This window comes from Hypanus sabinus, chromosome 14 (assembly GCF_030144855.1).
Source record: "Hypanus sabinus isolate sHypSab1 chromosome 14, sHypSab1.hap1, whole genome shotgun sequence".
Taxonomy (NCBI): Eukaryota; Metazoa; Chordata; class Chondrichthyes; order Myliobatiformes; family Dasyatidae; genus Hypanus; species Hypanus sabinus.
Genome location: NC_082719.1, coordinates 90,873,954 through 90,892,505, shown reverse-complemented (window position 1 = coordinate 90,892,505; position 18,552 = coordinate 90,873,954). Strand labels below are relative to the sequence as shown.

Sequence of the window (18,552 nt, the reverse complement as noted above, 5' to 3'; positions counted from 1 at the left end):
GCCTGCTGATCCTGGACTCCCCCTGCTATAGGAAACATCCTCTCCAAATCCACTCTATATAGGCCTTTCAATGTTCGATAGGTTTCAATGAGATCCGCCCTCATTCTTGAAACTCCAGGGACGACAGGCCCGGTGCTATCAAATGCTCTGCATACATTAATTCCTTCATTCCTGGGATCATTCGCCAGAACCTCCTCTGGACTCTCTCCAGTGCCAGCACGTGTTTTCATAGATAAGGGGCAAAAAAGTGCTCACGATACACCAAGGGCGTTCTGAGCAATGCTTTATAAAGCTTCAGTATTAAATGCTTATTTTGCATTCTAGTCCTCTCGACATGAATGCTAACATGGCCATGCATTTCCATACACTATATTTTATCTGTCGCTTATTTGCCCATTCCCCAAACTGTCTAAGTCACTCTGCATACACCCTGTTTCCTCAACACTAACTGCCCCTCCACCTACCTTCGTATCATCTGCAAACTTGGCCACAAAACCATCAATTTGTTCTTCTAATCATTAACATGTAACGTGAAGAGAAGCAGTCTCTTCACTGACGCCATGGCACACCCCTTGTTACTCGCAGGCAACCAGAAAAAGCTTCCTTCATTCTCACTCTCTGTTTCCTGCCAGTCAGCCAAACTTCTATTCATGATCATAACTTTCCTGTAATACTATGCACTCTTATCTTGTGCCGCACCTTGTCAAAGGACTACTGAAAATCCAAATAAACAAAATCCCTGACTGCTTTCCTCAAAGAATTCCAACAGACTTGTCAGGCAATATTTCCCCTTGAGAAAATCATGCTGAATTTGACCTATTTTATCATATGCTTCCAAGTACCGTGGTTGCCTTCTGTAGGTTTTTAAAAACTTCCCAGGCCTCTACATTCCCACTATATTTTTGCAATATTATATGCCCTCTCTTTTGCTTTTATGCTGACTTTGACTTCCCCTGTCGGTCACTATTGCCATATCCTCCCTTTAGAATACTTCATCTTTGTGATGAATGTATTTTTCCTGCACCTTCTGCATTTCCCCCAGAAACATCAGCCATTGCTGTTTTGCTCTCATCCCTGATGGTGTTCCCTTCAATCAACTTTGGCCAGCTCCTCTCTCATGTCTCTGTAATTCCCTTTACTCCACTGTATTACCAATATATCCAATTTTAACTTCTTTTCAAACTGCAGGGTGAATTCACTGTCTGCTAAGGGTTCCTTTACCTTAAGCTCTCTAATTAAATCTGGGTCACAACACCCAATCCAAACTTGGTGCTCCCCTAGCGGGCTCAACCACAAGTTGCTCTCGAGAGCCGAATTGTAGGTTTGGGATCCAGCAGCTGCCAGATTATCCCAATCTACCTGCGTATTGATTATACACCAATACCTTTTTCACATGCCTTTTCCAACTTCCATTGTAATTTCTATCCTGCATCCTGGTTCCAATTCGAGGGCCTGTATATAACTTCCATTGGAGTCATTTTACTCTTGCAGTTTCTTAACTCTACCCACAAGGATTATAAATGCTCTGATCCTATGTCACCTCTTTCTAAGGATTTGATTTAATTTTTTTACCGATAGAGCCACTCCACCCCCTCATCCTACCTGCCTGTTCTTTTGATATAATGTGTATCCTTGGACGTTAAGGTCCCAGCAACGATCTTCTTTCAGCCTTGACTCAGTTTTGCCCACAATATTATACCTGCCAATCTCTAACTGTGCTACAAGATCATCTACCTTATTCTGTAGACTGTGTACATTCAAATACTCTATAACATCTTTAGTCTTGTATTCATCACCCTTTCTGATTTTGACCCTGGTACACATTAACTCATCCCACTGACTGCAATTTTGCCCTGGTTGAGCCCACTAGGGGAGCACCAAGTTTGGATTGGGTGTTGTGACCCAGATTTAATTAGAGAGCTTAAGGTAAAGGAACCCTTAGCAGACAGTGAATTCACCCTGCAGTTTGAAAAGAAGTTAAAATTGGATATATTGGTAATACAGTGGAGTAAAGGGAATTACAGAGACATGAGAGAGGAGCTGGCCAAAGTTGATTGAAGGGAACACCATCAGGGATGAGAGCAAAACAGCAATGGCTGATGTTTCTGGGGGAAATGCAGAAGGTGCAGGAAAAATACATTCATCACAAAGATGAAGTATTCTAAAGGGAGGATATGGCAATAGTGACCGACAGGGGAAGTCAAAGTCAGCATAAAAGCAAAAGAGAGGGCATATAATATTGCAATTTTGCCCTGTCACCTGGCTGCCTTTCCTCACTGTCTCACTATACACTGCATCTATTTGTACACAAAATGCTCATGTCCTCAGTCCTGTTACTCCAGTTTCCATCCCCTTTGCTAAATTAGTTTAAACCATCCCCCACAGCTCTAGCAAATCTTCCTGCAAGGATATTGCCCCCTTCCCTTGGGTTCATGTGTAACTTCTTTTTTTTTGTATGGGTTATACCTTCCCCAAAAGAGATCCCAATGATCCAGATATCTGAACCTCTGCCCCCTGCACCAATTATTAAGTGACACATTCACCTGCCAAATCGTCTTATTCTTACCCTCACTGGCACGTAGCACAGACAGCAATCCAAAGATTACTAACCTGGAGACCCTGCTTTTCAGCTTTCTCTCTATTCTCTCGTCAGGACCTCCTCTCTTTTCCAATATGTACAATAATTTCCGACTGTTCCCCCTCCTTCCTTAGAATGCTGTGGGCCCTGTCTGAGACATCCCTGAACCTAACACCGGGGAGGCAACATACCATCCTGGAGTCTCTTCCATGTCCACATAATCTGCTTTCTGCTCCCTGAACTATGGAATCCCCAATCAGTATAGACAGGCTGCAGAGTTGGGCAGAAAAATGGCAGATGGAGTTCAATCCGGACAAGTGTGAGGTGATGCATTTTGGAAGGACAAACCAGAAGACTGAGTACAGGATTAGTGGTCAGTTACTTAAGAGTGTGGATGAACAACGGGATCTTGGGGTTCAAATCCATACATCCCTCAAGGTCGCTGTGCAGGTTGATAGGGTAGTTAAGAAGGCCTATGGGATGCTAGGCTTCATTAACGGGGTGGGGGGGGATTGAGGTCAAGAGTAGAGAGGTCATGTTGCAACTCTACAAATCTCTGGTGAGACCGCACTTAGAGTATTGTGTTTAATTCTGGTCACCTCATTATAGGAAGGATGTGGAAGCGATGGAGAGAGTGCAGAGGAGATTTACCAGGATGTTGCCTGGTTTGGAGAACAAGTCATATGAAGCAAGGTTAGCAAAGCTGGGACTTTTCTCTTCGGAGCGTAGAAGGATGAGAGGGGACTTGATAGAGGTCTACAAGATTATGAGAGGCATAGACAGGGTGGATAGTCAGTACCTGTTTCCCAGGGCACCAATAGCAAACACCAGAGGGCATATGTACAAAATTAAGGGAGAGAAGTTTAGGGGAGACGTCAGGGGTAAGTTTTATGCACAGAGGGTTGTGAGTGCCTGGAATGGTGGTGGAGGCTAAAACATTAGGGGTATTTAAGAGCCTCTTGGACAGCCACATGGATGAAAGAAAAATGGAGGGTTATGGGGTAGTGTGGGTTTAGCACTTTTCTTTAAGGATTATATGGGTCGGCACAACATGGAGGGCTGAAGGGTCTGTACTGTGCTGTAGTGTTCTATGGTTCTATAGTACTGCTCACCTCTTTCCCCCTTCCCTTCTGAGGCACAGAGACCTGGTCACTGTGGCTCGGCCCTGGTAGGTTGTCACTCCGATCAGTATCCAAAGTGGTATATAGTACTTATGACTGAGGGGAATGGCTATAGGGATACTCTGGACTGGCTGACTATTCTCTTTCCTTCTCCTGACAGTCACCCAGGTACCTGCCTCCTGCAGCTTACAGGATTATTGGAGTGATGACCTCCCAGTAGCTCCTATCTATGAGCTCCTCATTTTCCCATATGAGCCGAAGATCATCCATCTGCAGCTCTAGTTTCTTAACATGGTCTCTAAGGAGCGGCTACTTGGTACACTTGATGTAGCTATCAGGGAAATGGGGGCCTCCCAGAGTTCCCACATTTTACACAAACAACGTATCACTATCTCCAGACTTATTCTCAGTGCATTAGCTATGTATTAACAAAATAAAAAACTTTCTAGAAACTTACTTGCATACTTATTTAGAACCTCTGCCTGTACTTGCCCAAGCCTGTTCCTGCTGAAGCCTATTGAGCCAAAGTTTGACCACAGTAACACTGGCCTTCAAAAATGGCCACTTACACCTCTCTTTACTTTTATTGGCCCTGCACTGATTGCAACTGTTGAAGAGAGTGAAAGTTCAGGAACCATTTTTAAACCCTGTGCTGAGTCACCAACAAATAACCTCCCATGCTGGTTGCAGTCCACTGAAAAGAGGCAAAAGCACCAGAGCTCTTTTGAAACGTTGTTCTGTGTTGCCAATAAATGACCTCTTACATTGATTGCATCCTGCCGAAAATTGCTGAAAGCATAAAAGCTCTTTTTAAATCTTGGGCTGCGTCAACACGAGCGACCTCTCGTGCTGATTGCATTCTGCCGATGTTGGAGTCTGTTATGAAGGATGAGGTTTTGTGGTACTTGTAGGCATATAATAAAATGGATCAAAGTCAGCATGGTTTCCTTAAAGTGAAATCTTGCCTGATGAATCTGTTGGACTTTGAGAAAATAACAGGTAAGATAGGCAAAGGAGAATCAGTAGATGTTGTTTATTTGGATTTTCAGAAGGTCTTTGACAAGGTGCCACACATAAATCTGCTTAACAAGAGTCCATGGTATTACAGGAAAGATACTAGCATGGAGAAAATATTGGCTGACAGGCAGGAGACAAAGAGTTGGAATAAAGGAGGACTTTTTTAGTTGGTTGTTGGTGACTAGTGGTGTTCTGCAAAGGTCAGTTTTGGGACTACTTCTTTTTGTGTTATATGTTGATGATTTGGATGATGGAATTGATGAATTTGTGGCCAAGTTTGTGGATGATATGAAGACAGGTGGAGGGGCAGGTAGTGTTGAGGAAGCAGGGAGTCCGCAGAAGGACTTAGACAAATTGGGAGAATGAGCAAAGAACTGGCTGATGTAATATAGTGTAGGGAAGTGTATGGTCATGCACTTTGGTAGAAGGAATAAAGTTTTAGGTAGTTTTCTGAACAGGGAGAAAATCCAAAAATCAGAGGTTCAGGATTCCCTAAAGGTTAAGTTGGAGGTAAGGAAGGCAAATGCGATGTTAGCATTCACTTCAAGAAAATTCAAATATAATAGCAAGGATGTAATGCTGAGGCTTTATAAGGCATTGGTCAGACCGCACTTGGAATGCTGTTATCTAAATGATGTAGTTGCATTGGAGAGGTGCAGAGGGGTTACTCAAGAGTGATTCCAGGAATGAAAGGGTTAAAGTATAAGACACTTGATGGCTCTGGGCCTGTACTCACTGGAAATTAGAAGAATGAGGGGGGATCTCATTGAATCTTATTGGATATTGAAAGGCCTAGATAGAATAGATGTGGAAAGGATGTTTCCTACTGTGGGTAAGCCTCCTCGGACCAGGGGGGTACAATGACAGAATAGAGTGATGTCTGTTCAGAAAGAGATGAGGAGGAATTTCTTTATCCGGAGGGTAGTGAATCAATGGAATTCATTGCTGCAGATGGCTGTGGAGGCCAAGTCATTGGGCATATTTAAAGCGGAGCTTGATAGGTTCCTGAATAGTTGAGTGCCAAAGGTTATGTGGAAAAGACAGGAGAATAAGGTTGAAAGTCATAATAAACCAGCCATGATGGAGACTTGATGGACTGAAAGGCCTAATTCTGTTCTTATGAATTATGGTCTTATGGTCAATACACCTGTACCAAAACCTTGCCAAACAGTGGATGATCATTTACCTTGAAATATCAAGCATTACAATGTTAACTTGCACTAATGTAACACTTACAATGAACTACATACACTGCAAAATGATTTATGTGAGCATTAAATTGAAGTTTCAGCCTGTAGCCTCATAAAGAGACTAAAGACCAAAAACTTGGTCAAAAGGTGAGGTTTTATTTGGAGTACTGTATTGCACTCTGTTCTGGTTGCCTCATTATAGGAAGGATATAGAAGCTTTAGAGAGGTTGCAGAGGAGAACTACTGGAATGCTGATTGCATTAGAGGACATCTTATGAGGATAGGTTAGTAAGCTTGGGCTTTTCTCTTTGGAGCGAAGGAGGATGAGAGGTGACCTGATAGAGGTGAATGTGGTAAGAGGCATAGATAGCCAGAGACTATTTTCCAGAGTGGAAATGGCTAATAAAAGGGGATGCAATTTTAAGGTGTTTGAAGGAGAGTTTAGGGACACGATGTCAGAGATATTTTTTTAACACAGATTTGAAGGTGAGAGTAGCGGTCTGCCGGCATGCTGGTATACATGAGGGACTTTTAAGAGACTCTTAGATGGGTAAATGGATGGAAGACAAAATGAAGGGCTATGTGAGAGGGAAGATTTAGATTGACCTTGGAGTAGGTTAAAGGGTTGGCACAACATTGTGGGCCAAAGGGCCTGTACTGTGCTGCATTACATTCAATGTTGAGGTTAGATGGCTTTTAAGAGGGAATAACACTGTAGCTGCCTTGGTGGAGTGATTCAAACTGGGGATGGCAAAGACAGGCGTGAGTGGAGTACAAATGTTATTGAACTGGAGATACAAGAGTAGGGGTGAGGCCATGGAGGAATTTGAACACCAGGATGAGAGTTGTAAAACTAAGGCTTTGCTGGAATAAATCCACGTAGGCCTGTTATTATAATGGTTTTGAGTGAATGTAATTACAACAATGATGTATTTCTTCATGAGGTTCAAGATTCAAGACTGTTTGGTGTCATTTCCTGATGAAGTATGTAAAAGACACACTAACATAAAGAACAATGATTTTAAAAAATCGCAATAAGTATAAATAGCTTATATTCATAGATCAATTATCTATAAGATGACTGACAGGAAATGATAAAGTAGTGGTGGTTAGGGGTATGGAGGGTTGCGTTAGTGCATGGAGGTGTTAATCAGCTTTACTGCTTTTGGAAAGTAGCTGCTTTTGAGTCTGGTGGTCCTGGTGTAGTGCTTCTCCAGTTGCCTGATGGAAGTAGAACAAACAGTCCATGATTCTGAGGGCGTACTATTTTGGTGCTGGAAACATGGCAATCTTATGGGCTGTCTCCAGTGCATCCTTGGCATGTAACACCATGGTCCTGAAAAAGCGTCTCATTTTTACTATGTACTGTACCGGCAGTTATGGTCGAAATGACAATAAAGGTGACTTGACTTGACGTGTTGGTCATTGGCAGAAATGACACGTTTCACAGTTTCGATGTTCATGTGACAAATAAAGCTAACCTTTAAAAAATCTGATTTCTTCCAAGGTAATTTTCTTAAGCAATACTTATTTTTTATGGGTTTTGGTGTAAGTGACAGCTTTTAAATTAGCCCATGTATAATCAGAATTTATGGTGCAGCCATGAGGTACATCTGGATATCTGAATAACAGCTTGTTCCTTTGAAACTGCAGTTTCAGATGATAGACAAAATATTACTTTGAAGATTAGTGTATACTACATTGAACTGTTAAGATATGATTGCATGCATATATTATGAACTCATTGCTCAGTGAACGTATCCAGTGATATGCTATTGAATATGGTTTTGTTCTATAAATTCCAAACTCTCTTGCTTTAAGACTGTGTTTACCTGGTTCCGCCTGAGGGTGTCCACAGGACTCCAAGGTACTTAAAAGCAGGAGCTGAGATCCGGTAGTTTCCAATTGCACTGCTTCAGAGTTTGCACCAAGATCACTCCACTGAAACCTTAAATCTTCCATTCAAAATGGGAAAACAGAAGGCAGTGATTAAAAAACTTGAAAATTCATTCAAAATACAGAATCTGTTGGGAAGACAATGTCTTGCGGAATGTTTAGGGACGTTAATTCTTGTGGTAAGTTTTTTCCTTTATGTTCTGCTTTAGTACCGGTGTCATGCACTTTAATTATTGTGGTAACTCTTTTGCAAGATAGCATTTGATGTTGTTTGTCACAAAGTAAAAATTAGAATGTGGAAATTAAAAAGCGTTGCAAAAAGAAATTGAAATTTAGAAAAAAAAGTTGCTGGAAACTGTTCTTGCAAATTCCCTTGACACTTCTAACCTGAAAAAAAAATTCTTTGTGATCATTGAAATATTCCAAAATGAGTGTTTTTTAAAAGTTTTATAGCCATTTTGTGCTCTTTCATTTTACTTATTTAGGATTACTTCATAAAACAAAGTGTCTCAAAGTTTGATCTCTGGTATTCACATCTCTGGTAACCTGAACATTTGGAGAGAGGGATAATTTTTGTTAAACTTTTAAACAGAAGAGTTTAACATACTAAAAAAAAACAAATTCTGGCATTTTGGTACTTTAGATATTTTATGGAACTCAATGGGAGAATGCAAATAAGTTGGTGAAGGGAAAATAGACTTTGAGTGGCAATTTTCATACTGTTGTTTCTTGTGCGATATTTCATTTCAGCTGTTTTTGAAAGAAATCAAATAAATGTATTGCTTCATTGAAATATTTAGAAATCCTTCATTAGATTGCAAACTTATTTGATAACTAGAATTAATGTTTTCCTGTGATTATATTCCATGTTAATCAATCAGATCTGAAACATATTTTGTTAAAATATGTCAAAGGATTATTAATAAATACCAGACAGCTTCAGATTTTAGAAGTATGCATTATTATTGCAGATAAATAAGGTAAATAATGAAAAAATTAGCAAATGTACAATATAAATTAACATTCCCTAGCAGTACAAATAATATTGTTTTGTCTACAGCTAATTTTACAAATACATATATGAATATTTTGTCTAAACTTTGGGATATTTGAACAAGTGGTGGCAATCTCAGGATTCATGTGGTTTGGATACTTATTCTATTTATTGCTAGATTACTTATTCTAGTTTCCGGAAGAGTTTATTTGAACAAACCACCATATATTCATCAAAAACACAAGAGATTCTGCAGATGCTGGAAATCCAGTGCAACGGGCACACAATGCTGGAGGAACTGAATAAGCAATCAACATTTTGGGCCCAGACCCCTCATTAAGACTCACATATATAGTCATCAAAAGCAATAAAGAGTCTCCTGAAAGAACTCAGCAGGTTAGGTGGCAAATGAGAGGGGAAAGGGATTGTTGGCAATGTGTCTTCATGTATTTATTGAATATCTCCCAATGCAGAGTTCTTCCCAGATGTGAATTAATGGGTTGGCACGATAGTATAGTGGTTAGCACAATGCTTTACAGTAAGGGTGACCCAGGTTCAATTCTGCCTGTAAGGAGTTTGTACATTTCCCCCGAGACTGTGTGAGGTTCCTCCAGGTATTTCAGTTACCTTCCACAGTCCAAAGTACAAGACAGTCGGTTGATTGGTCATTGTAAGTTGCCCCGCAGTTAGGGTCAGATTAAATTGAGGGATTGCAAGACAACATTGCTCAAAGGGCCAGAAGTGCCCATTCAGTACTATATATCCATAATAAAAAAATAAATAATAATAATAGTTTCTTTTTACAATATGGGGAAAGTGAATTTTGCCTTTAAATGTTCTGGCTGATGGTTACATCTATAGGGTAATGATGTGGGTTTTGGTAATGCGGTTCCAAGATCACTGGTCTTCAAACTGCAGATACACTACGGTGCTGGGTTATTGAATCATGATTCCCCCGACTACCCCTGACATCCCTCCTACACTTTCCTCCAATCACCTTAAAAGTATGTCCTCTTGTACTAGCCATTTCCACCCTGGGAAAATGGTGCAGGCTCTCCACTCAACCTATGCCTCTTATCATCTCATAAACCTCTTATTTGATACTAACGTTAGAGTTATTGCTGCCAAGATCCTTGGAATTTACAGTAGACTTCCTTACGGCTTTGCATAAAAATAATGCCAGGACAGCCTCAGTGACTGATGAAAGAGAACAAGTGGATGCACGTTCAGACATTCACATAAAATGGCTGCCAGTCTGCTCATTTAGAACGTGCAACAGTACAGCACAGAGCGGGCCCTTTGTCTATGCTACAATGAAGCTAATCCAGATTAATCCCATCTGCCTGCACATGGTCTGAGGGGAATTTCTTCTCAAATTCTGCAGGTGTCATTCCCAGATTTCCTACTTCTAGCAGAGTGTGATGACCAGCAATAAAGCAGAAAATCACAAGCTGACATGACCCAGTGTAATGTCCATTCATGAATAGTAAATGACACCCGTACGTAGCGAAGACTATGGGTTGTGGAGGGATTGGTATTAGTGGTGCTGCTGGAATGGTTCTATCTGTAGGAGTGATCTTTTAGGTGAAGATCGGAATCAAAATAAGATGCTGGCTAGTCTGAAGGCAAAATTGAAACAACAGAGGTAACACACACATTGAAACAGCTGTGTTGTGACAAAAATCCCTCTGTAGTTGGCAATATGGTGTCATTCACAATAACCCATGCCATCAGTTCAGATCTCTTTGCTGAAACCCTTGCAATTGAGACAAGGCACTTCGCTCATTTGCTTTCCTTATTTTCTCCATGAGGAACCTTCTTAGGAAGGCAGCAGGCAGCCTTCTGAAGAGATTTGAACTTCATAGAGCCTGCCTAAGCCCGCAGGACTTCATACATCCTGAAAAATATTGTGCATCTATGGAGGAATCTCCAGCCTGATTCTGCACCTGAAGATCTGACGTGAAAGCAGAACAGCGCAGAAAGCCAGGCCTGTTTCTCTGTCCTGTTTAGTGATCCTACTCAAGCACTTCTGCCTTTGAAGTACGCTGGTTCAGCACTGTCTCAGTCTCATTAATGCTGGGATGTCCGCTCTGGTGCTGTTGTGGAAATAGCCAAATGCACACCATTGGAAGGAGTTGGCTGGATTGTATAGATGACTGGAAAAGTAAAGCCACATCCTTGGTCAATCTCAAGCCTTTACAAAAGCCATAGCTCTCAGTTCTCTTCAGTAACCCACCCAAAATGCTGAAGGAACTCAGCAGGTCTGGCAGCATCTATGGAGTGGAATAAATAGTCGATGTTTTAAGCCAAGACCCTTCATCAGGACTGAAAAGGCAAGGAGAATGGTGGGTCAGAAGTCAGAAAGCTTCTTCCCCCTTTCTTTCCAGTCCTAATGAAGGCTCTCTTTCCAAAATACAGTCTGTCTGTTCCTCTTCATGGATGCTGTCTGACCTGTTAAGTTACCTGTTAACCTGTTAAGTTAACATTTTGTGTGTGTTACTCTGGAATTGCAACACGTGCAGAATCTCTTGTGGTCTCGTCTCCTTACTCATTTCCTCCAGTGCAGCTCCTTCCATGGCCTTATCTCGCATAAGTCTAACACTTACTATGCTTGCTCTGAATCAATCACTCTTTATTCTCTTTAAAACCAATCTCTTAAGCACAGGGTTTGAACTTATGTCTCAGTCTTTGACCAAGCAGTTTTATTCTTTCATCTCTGAAATTTCTCTCATTCTCTCATTTCATCTCTCATTTAGAGATGGTTTTCACTCTGTTACAAACATCATATAAATTTGACTTGTTAATCCTAGGACATAAAATATATTAGTTATTATTTCAGTTATTTTTATGAACTGCCCCCAGGTGGCAATCCAGTTGCTTGAATAACTTTTTTTTCTCTCTTGGAAAGGGATTTAAAGAGTTAATTATTTCCACTGCTGAAAAATATCTTGAATTAAGTAATTGTTCCTCAGTGTATTGTATTAATAGAATCAGTATCAGAATCAAGTTTAATATCAGAATTAAATGTCAAGAAATGTGTTGTTTTGTGGCAGCAGTATGGTGTAATACTTAACAAAAATAGATTATAACAAAATATATTTATCCTCAGTGAGCAGTGCAAAAGCAGAGAGAGAAACAGCAGTGTTGATGAATTCACTGTCCATTCAAAAATCTGAAGAAGCTTTTCTGAAAATGTTCAGTGTATGTCTTCAGGTTCCTATACCTCTGCCTTGATGGTAGTATTGAGAAAAGAGAGGTGATGGGGGTTCTTAATGATGGTTGTTGCACTTCTGAAGCATCGCTGTTTGAAGATGTCTTCGATGCTGGGGTGACTAGTACCTATGATGGAGCTGGCTGACTTTGCAACTTTCTGCAGCCTTTTCCAATCCTGTGCAATGGTCCCTCCATAACAGACAGTGGTACAACCAGTTAGAGTGCTCTCCATAGTACTTCTGTAGAAATCTGCTAGAATCTTTAGTGACGTACCAAATCTCCTCAGACTCCTAATGCAACACAGCTGCTGTCATGAATACTTTGTAATTGCATCAATATGTTGGACACAGGATCGACTTCAGAGATGCTGACATCCACTGGGCCGACTGTAGAACTCCAGAGATTGTTTATGACTGAACAACCAGTTAAGCCCATTATTACCACCTGGTAGGATAAATATAACACAAACAACAAAATTCTCTCCACTGTGTTCCAGATACTTTCTAAGCCAATCATTTATAGGGTAAACAGGAGATTAAATAGATTAATGGGAGAAGTTAAAGTAGTAGTTACAGTACATTATGCCCTTGGTCTATGTAAAGCATTGGCAATACTCTATTGGCCCACCAAGACTGACTCTATAAACAGGACAAGAAAAACTGACCCAGAGTAGTGACAAGCAGAGTTGGTCTGTACTCATACCGATGGAGAGAATGAATGAGTTAAAACTCAAGAAATCAAGATTGAGCCTGGGAGGCTGCAACATGCCCAGAGTAAAGAGAAGAGGGTGTTCCTCAATTTTTAAATTGGATCTTACGTGCTCAAGGTGACCGGAATGTCACCAGATTAACTTCACCCATTTTAAATGTGAAATTTAAAGCAGTGAAATCTCGGCTTCAGACTCAGAATCAGAATGAGGTTTAATATCACTGACATTCATCATGAAATTTGTTGTTTTGTGTCAGCTGTATAGCGCAATACATAATAAAAAATTATAAACTGCAATAGGAATTACATATTAAAAATTAACTTGATAATAGTGCAAAACAAGGGCAAATTTATTGAGGTAGTGCATATAGGTTTATTGTTCATTTAGAAATCTGATTGTGGAGGAGAAGAAGCTGTTCTTAAAATGTTAGAGTGCACCTTCAGACTCCTCTACCTCCTCCTTGATTGTAACAATGAGAAGAGGCCAAGTCCTGGTAAATTGTTGGTAAGCTGATAAATTAGTTTATTATTGTCACTGTGAAAAACTTGTGTACCATTCTTACACATCAATTTATCACAACAGTACACCGAGGTCAAAACCAGAATCAGATTCAATGTAAAGCAATAAGAGAATGCAGAATAAAGTGCTACTGTTACAGAGCAAGAGCAGTACGATTAGAAAATGTCACAACAAAGTAGATTGTGAGGTCAAGAGTACACCTTGTTGTATGAGTAAACTGTTCAATGGTCTTATATCAGCGTGAAAGAAGTTCTTTAGCTTGGTGGTATGTGTTTGCATGGATTGGAAAGGTTTAGAAGGATATTGGCCAATTGCAGACAAATAAGCACATATACATCTTGGTCAGCATGGGTGAAATTGGCTGAAGGGACTGAATATGCCTTCATAGGCTGAAATCTCAACTGACAGAGAACGACTGAAGCTGAATAGTGGTTTTGTCAAGAACATTCTTGCATAAATATGGAGTAAAACCTTTCACAATATATTGCATCGTGTGTACTGTACTCTATTGACCACATTCTGGTAATAAAAAGAGCCCCATGGCTCAGACTGTTTCTCATTATGAAAGGAAATCAAAAGAATGTAAAGAAAAACAATGAATATTACTGACAAGTAGACAATGCATTATACTTTCCATTTCTTCTCCTGACAGCTATTTGGTTGTGGAGCTTTAGCACAAGCTACCCTCAGCAGAGGTACACACGGACAGTTTTTGACGGTTAATTTTGCCTTCGGTTTTTCGGTGATGCTTGGGGTGCTCATAGCTGGTCAAGTGTCAGGTATGTCTACATATATTTAATCTCACCTTCTTTCCATCTCTGTCTGTCTTTCTCTCTCACACACACACACATATGTGCACACGCGCACTGCCCTTCTCTCTCTCAGGGTGGCTGCAGGCACAGTGGGTTGAATTATTTCACAATGAATTGGAATAGTTGGAGGAAGAGAGTGTAAAAAATAGAAAGATGGATAAAAGGAAGTAATGCCAAGTCTTTATAAGGCATTGGTCAGACTACGCTTGGAGTACTGTGAGCTGTTTTGGGCCCCTTATCTGAAAAAAGATGTGCTGGAATTGGAGTGGGTCCATCCAGAGGAGGTTCACAAGAATGTTTCCAGAAATGAAAGGGTTAAAATATGAGGAGCATTTGATGGTTCTGGGTCTGCACTCACTGGAATTTAGAAGAATGAGGGGAGATCTCACTGAAACCTATTGAATATGAAAGGCCTAAACAGAATGGATTTGGAGGGAATGTTTCCTATAATTAGGGCATCTAGGATCAGAGGGGATAGCCTCAGAATAGAGGGACATCCATTTCTGAACAGAAATGAGAAGGAATTTTGTTAAACCTGAGGTTGGTGAATCTGTGGAATGGCTGTGGCTGTGGAATGCATGGCTGTGGAGACTGTTGAGTATTTAAAGCAGTTTAATAGGTTCTTGGTTAGTCAGGTCATCAAAGGTTACAAGGAGATGTCAGGAGAATGAGGTTGAGAGGGATAATAGTGCTCCACCATGATTGAATGGTGGAGAAACTCGATGGGCCAAATGGCCTAATTCTGCTCCTATGTCTTATGGCCTGAAAAGCACTTCCTCTGAGAACTAAAGAAAGGATTGGTTATGAGGAAGCAAATATTGAGTCAAATTTTTGAACAAATTTTAAAAGAAATTTATAACCACAGATATGAAATCATAACAATTTAGCAGTTGTGCAGGAATTGTTTCAGTTGTTAAATTTATAGTGTCCCTAAAGATATCATGGGAGGAAAAGCTACTTGAATGCCTTTCTGTCTTTTTCCTTTATGTGATGATTGAGTGCTGAACCGTGTCAGTATGTGTGGTGAACTACATATACCTGTCTGGACACGCCCCTCTGCTGACTGCTCCTGTGGCTCCTCCCACAGACCCCTGTATAAAGGCAATTGGAAGCACTGCTCCTCCCTCAGTCTCCAGGATGTTGTGTGGTGGTCTCTTGCTGCTAATTGTGGTCTCTTGCAGCTAATAAAAGCCTATCATTTGCCTCCCATCTCCGAGAGTTATTGATGGTGCATCAGTATGTGTGCAGCTTTCTTCAGAGTCAATATTCAGTAACCTGTTGTACTTCTTTATTTTCCTGTAAATGCCTGCAAGAAAATTAACCTCAAGATAGTATACGGTGAAGTATGTTCTACGTACTTTGAAAATAAATTTAATTTGAACTTTGAAATATCCATAAGATAATTGCAAACTGGATAAATAGTAATAAGTGGATAATTGTAAACTGTAATATAAACTATATTATAGAGTGCCATGGTATTATTTAGCCAGCCGGTGGTGTGTTGGCTTCCGCACTGGACTTTGAGGCAAGTGGTCCCAGATTTGAATCCTGCTGGCTCCTTGCACGCTTACCGTCTATGCTGGGTTGGGTATCAAACTAGCAACTCGGCCTCGTAAAAAAGAAGCATAGGTCGCGCCCAATGCGTGATGTTATTACAGTTCGGGATCAGAGTTCAGAGTTCAATTCCAACATTGTCTGCAAGGAGGTTGTATGTTCTCCCCTAGACCCTGTGAGTTTCTTCCCAAATTTCAAAGTCATACTAGTTAGTAGGTTAATTGTTGATTGTAAATTGTCCTGTGATTAGGCTAGGGTTAGATAGCTGGGTTGCTGGGTGTTGTGGCTCATTGGGCTGGAAGGGCCTGTGGTATCTTTAAATAAAATGAATAATTAAATTTAAAAAAAACCGAGCTGCAACTAATTACTTAACTACTGTTTCAGAAATTTGTGGGCAAAGTTTTCGAAAGGTACAAGAAATTAGAATTTAACAACAGGTGTAGGGGATTATTCCGTCAAGGTGTTGTCAAACCCTATTTGATTTCTTGATACAAGTATGCTATTTTAATCAGCTAATATATTTTGTGCAGTGTTCAAACGACTGTCCAAGTGTGTGAAGAAAGGGTACTGCTCACTCAGACATCCAAACTGGGTAGGTTACAGGGAAGGAAGGGAAAGAAGAAAAGAAATTGAAATGGGGGTGGTGTGAAATGCTGTACAACCCCAGCCAGCAATCAGCATTTGGGGGTTCAATACCCGCCACTGTCTGTAAAAGGTTTGTACAGTGTGTTCTCCCCGTGACTACATGGGTCTCCTCCAAGTGTTTCGATCCCCTTCCACAGTCCAAAGACATACGGGGGGGGGGGGGGGGGGGGGTGATTGATAATTTTGTGGCCCAAGGTAGAAGGAGTCAATTTTAGAAAACCTAGCACATTTATTTTTCAACATAGTCCCCTCCTACATTTACATACTTAGTCCAGCGGTCGTAGAGCATACGGATCTTGGACCTCCAGAAAGTGTACACAGCAGGGGTGATTGATAAGTTTGTGGCCCAAGGTAGAAGGAGATGAGTTATACAGCTCTCGTTACATGCACGTGCAGTTCAACTCTTTGAGTGATTATGCAGAAAGTTTGAAGTTAATAACTCATTGCCTACTTTAGGCCACAAACTTATCAATCACCCCTGCTGTGGTCATTTCCTGGAGGTCCAAGATCTGTATGCTCTACGACCACTGAACTAAGTGTGTAAACGTAGGAGGGGACTATGTTGAAAAATAAATGTGCTAGGTTTTCTAAAATTGACTCCTTCTAGCTTAGGCCATGAACATATCAATCCCTCCTCGTATGTGTTAGGGCTGGTAAATTGTGGACATGTTATGTTCACACCAGAAGCATGACAACACTTGCAGGCTGTCCCCAGCACAATCTCTGGACTCTGTTGGTCGCTGATTCAAATGACACATTTTACCATATGTCTTAATGTACAAGTGACAACTAAAGCTAGTCTTTAATCTTAATCTTTCAGTACACAAAATTGTCAAATTGTTTTGGAAAATAAGTTCCATTGCAGGATTGTTGTTTTTCTGTCTAAGCATCTGAACACTGCTAATTTTCCAAGTGGTATGTGATTACAGTTATTTTTGGGTTAACCACATCTGTCCCAACCCAGAATTTTGATCAGGCACTCCTGGTCACATGTACCATTCCAATACAATTTCCATGTCAGTCTTGTGTGGGATGATGTTGTTGCTTGCTAATTTCGGTCACTTTCTTCTGAGTTGCATTTTTATTTCAAAGTTCAAATTTATCATCAAAGTACATACTGTATATGCCACCATACACTCCCCTGAGAATCATTTTCTTGTGGACATTAAGAAACACAATAGAATAAACGAAAAATTGCACAAAACAAAAATGGACAAACTATGTACAAAAGACAACAAATTGTGCAAACACAAAAAAGAAAAAACCTGAAATAATAATAATAACAACAATAAATAAGTAATAAATATTGAGAACATGAGTAGTAGAGCAGTCATGATCTCATGAAAGTGAGTCCACAGGTTGTGGAATATATTTAATAATGCTGATACCCTTGCAGTGGTGCTGTCTTGAGGGGGCCTCCTGAAACATGTTGATGTCTAGCTGGGTAGGTAAGCTTTGATTCTTTAACTCCTTAACCTACTTGCTCTCCTCGGTAACCCCTTGCCTCCAACTTTGCCTTGCACCCCTCCTTGATACCATGAATCAGTCTCCAGCATTCAGTCACCCATCCAGACCCCGCCCCGCCCCCCCCCCCCATAGGGCCCTGATGCTGTGAATTACCATCTCCATTGGGGTGCTTGTTGCTACTACCTGCATCCTGCCCTCAGTGGTCCACCACCAATCATCCTCTAGCCTTGGACTAGATGATGTACTTCTCTTTTGAAGTTCCTCAGTACAAAATTTGTTGCAATAGGGCTTTGACTAGAGCCACACAATGCTTTTGATGGTACATGTCAATTTTCAGGCCAGATTCAAGTATGCAAAAAAAAAAAAATCACATGGCTCATAGTGGCTATGTTATCTCTTTGAGGTTGCTGTTTTATTAGTCCCATTGCCAGTTCACTTCCTTTAGGTGTGCAATATTGTCTCTCTCCATTCGTACCTTTCTTATGGTTGAGAGACCTTCTGCTATACTTCTGGCCAACAGATTACAGTAACTTGTAGGGTAGTGGAACACTTCTTCTCTTCTTACACCTGGATCATCTTCCAGCTCACCTAATTCTACAGACTCATCGGTCTTTTTGCCAGCCAGTGGAAGCAGTTTTCTAAGATTAAAGATTAGCTTTATTTGTCATATGTGCATCAAAACATCAAAGCACAGAGAATTGTGTCATTTGTGTCAATAACCAACACAGTCCAAATACATGCTGGGGGGCACCAACATACGCACAACTTACTAACCCTCACCTGTATGTCTTTGGAAAACCAGAGCACCCGGAGGAAACTCACACAGTCATGGGGAGA

General features: G+C 40.7%; 1 protein-coding gene across 1 annotated transcript in view; it reads left to right on the top strand.

Annotated features, from left to right (window-relative positions):
* Positions 1-7,705: 7,705 nt before the first annotated feature.
* Positions 7,706-18,552, top strand: part of LOC132404969 (aquaporin-3-like) — a 31,629-nt gene continuing 20,782 nt past the window's right edge. The window contains exons 1-2 of the mRNA XM_059989606.1: positions 7,706-7,981; positions 13,890-14,016. Coding sequence (XP_059845589.1) covers positions 7,874-7,981; positions 13,890-14,016 — 235 coding nt within the window. The 5' untranslated portion in view covers positions 7,706-7,873. The remainder of the gene's footprint in view (positions 7,982-13,889; positions 14,017-18,552) is intronic.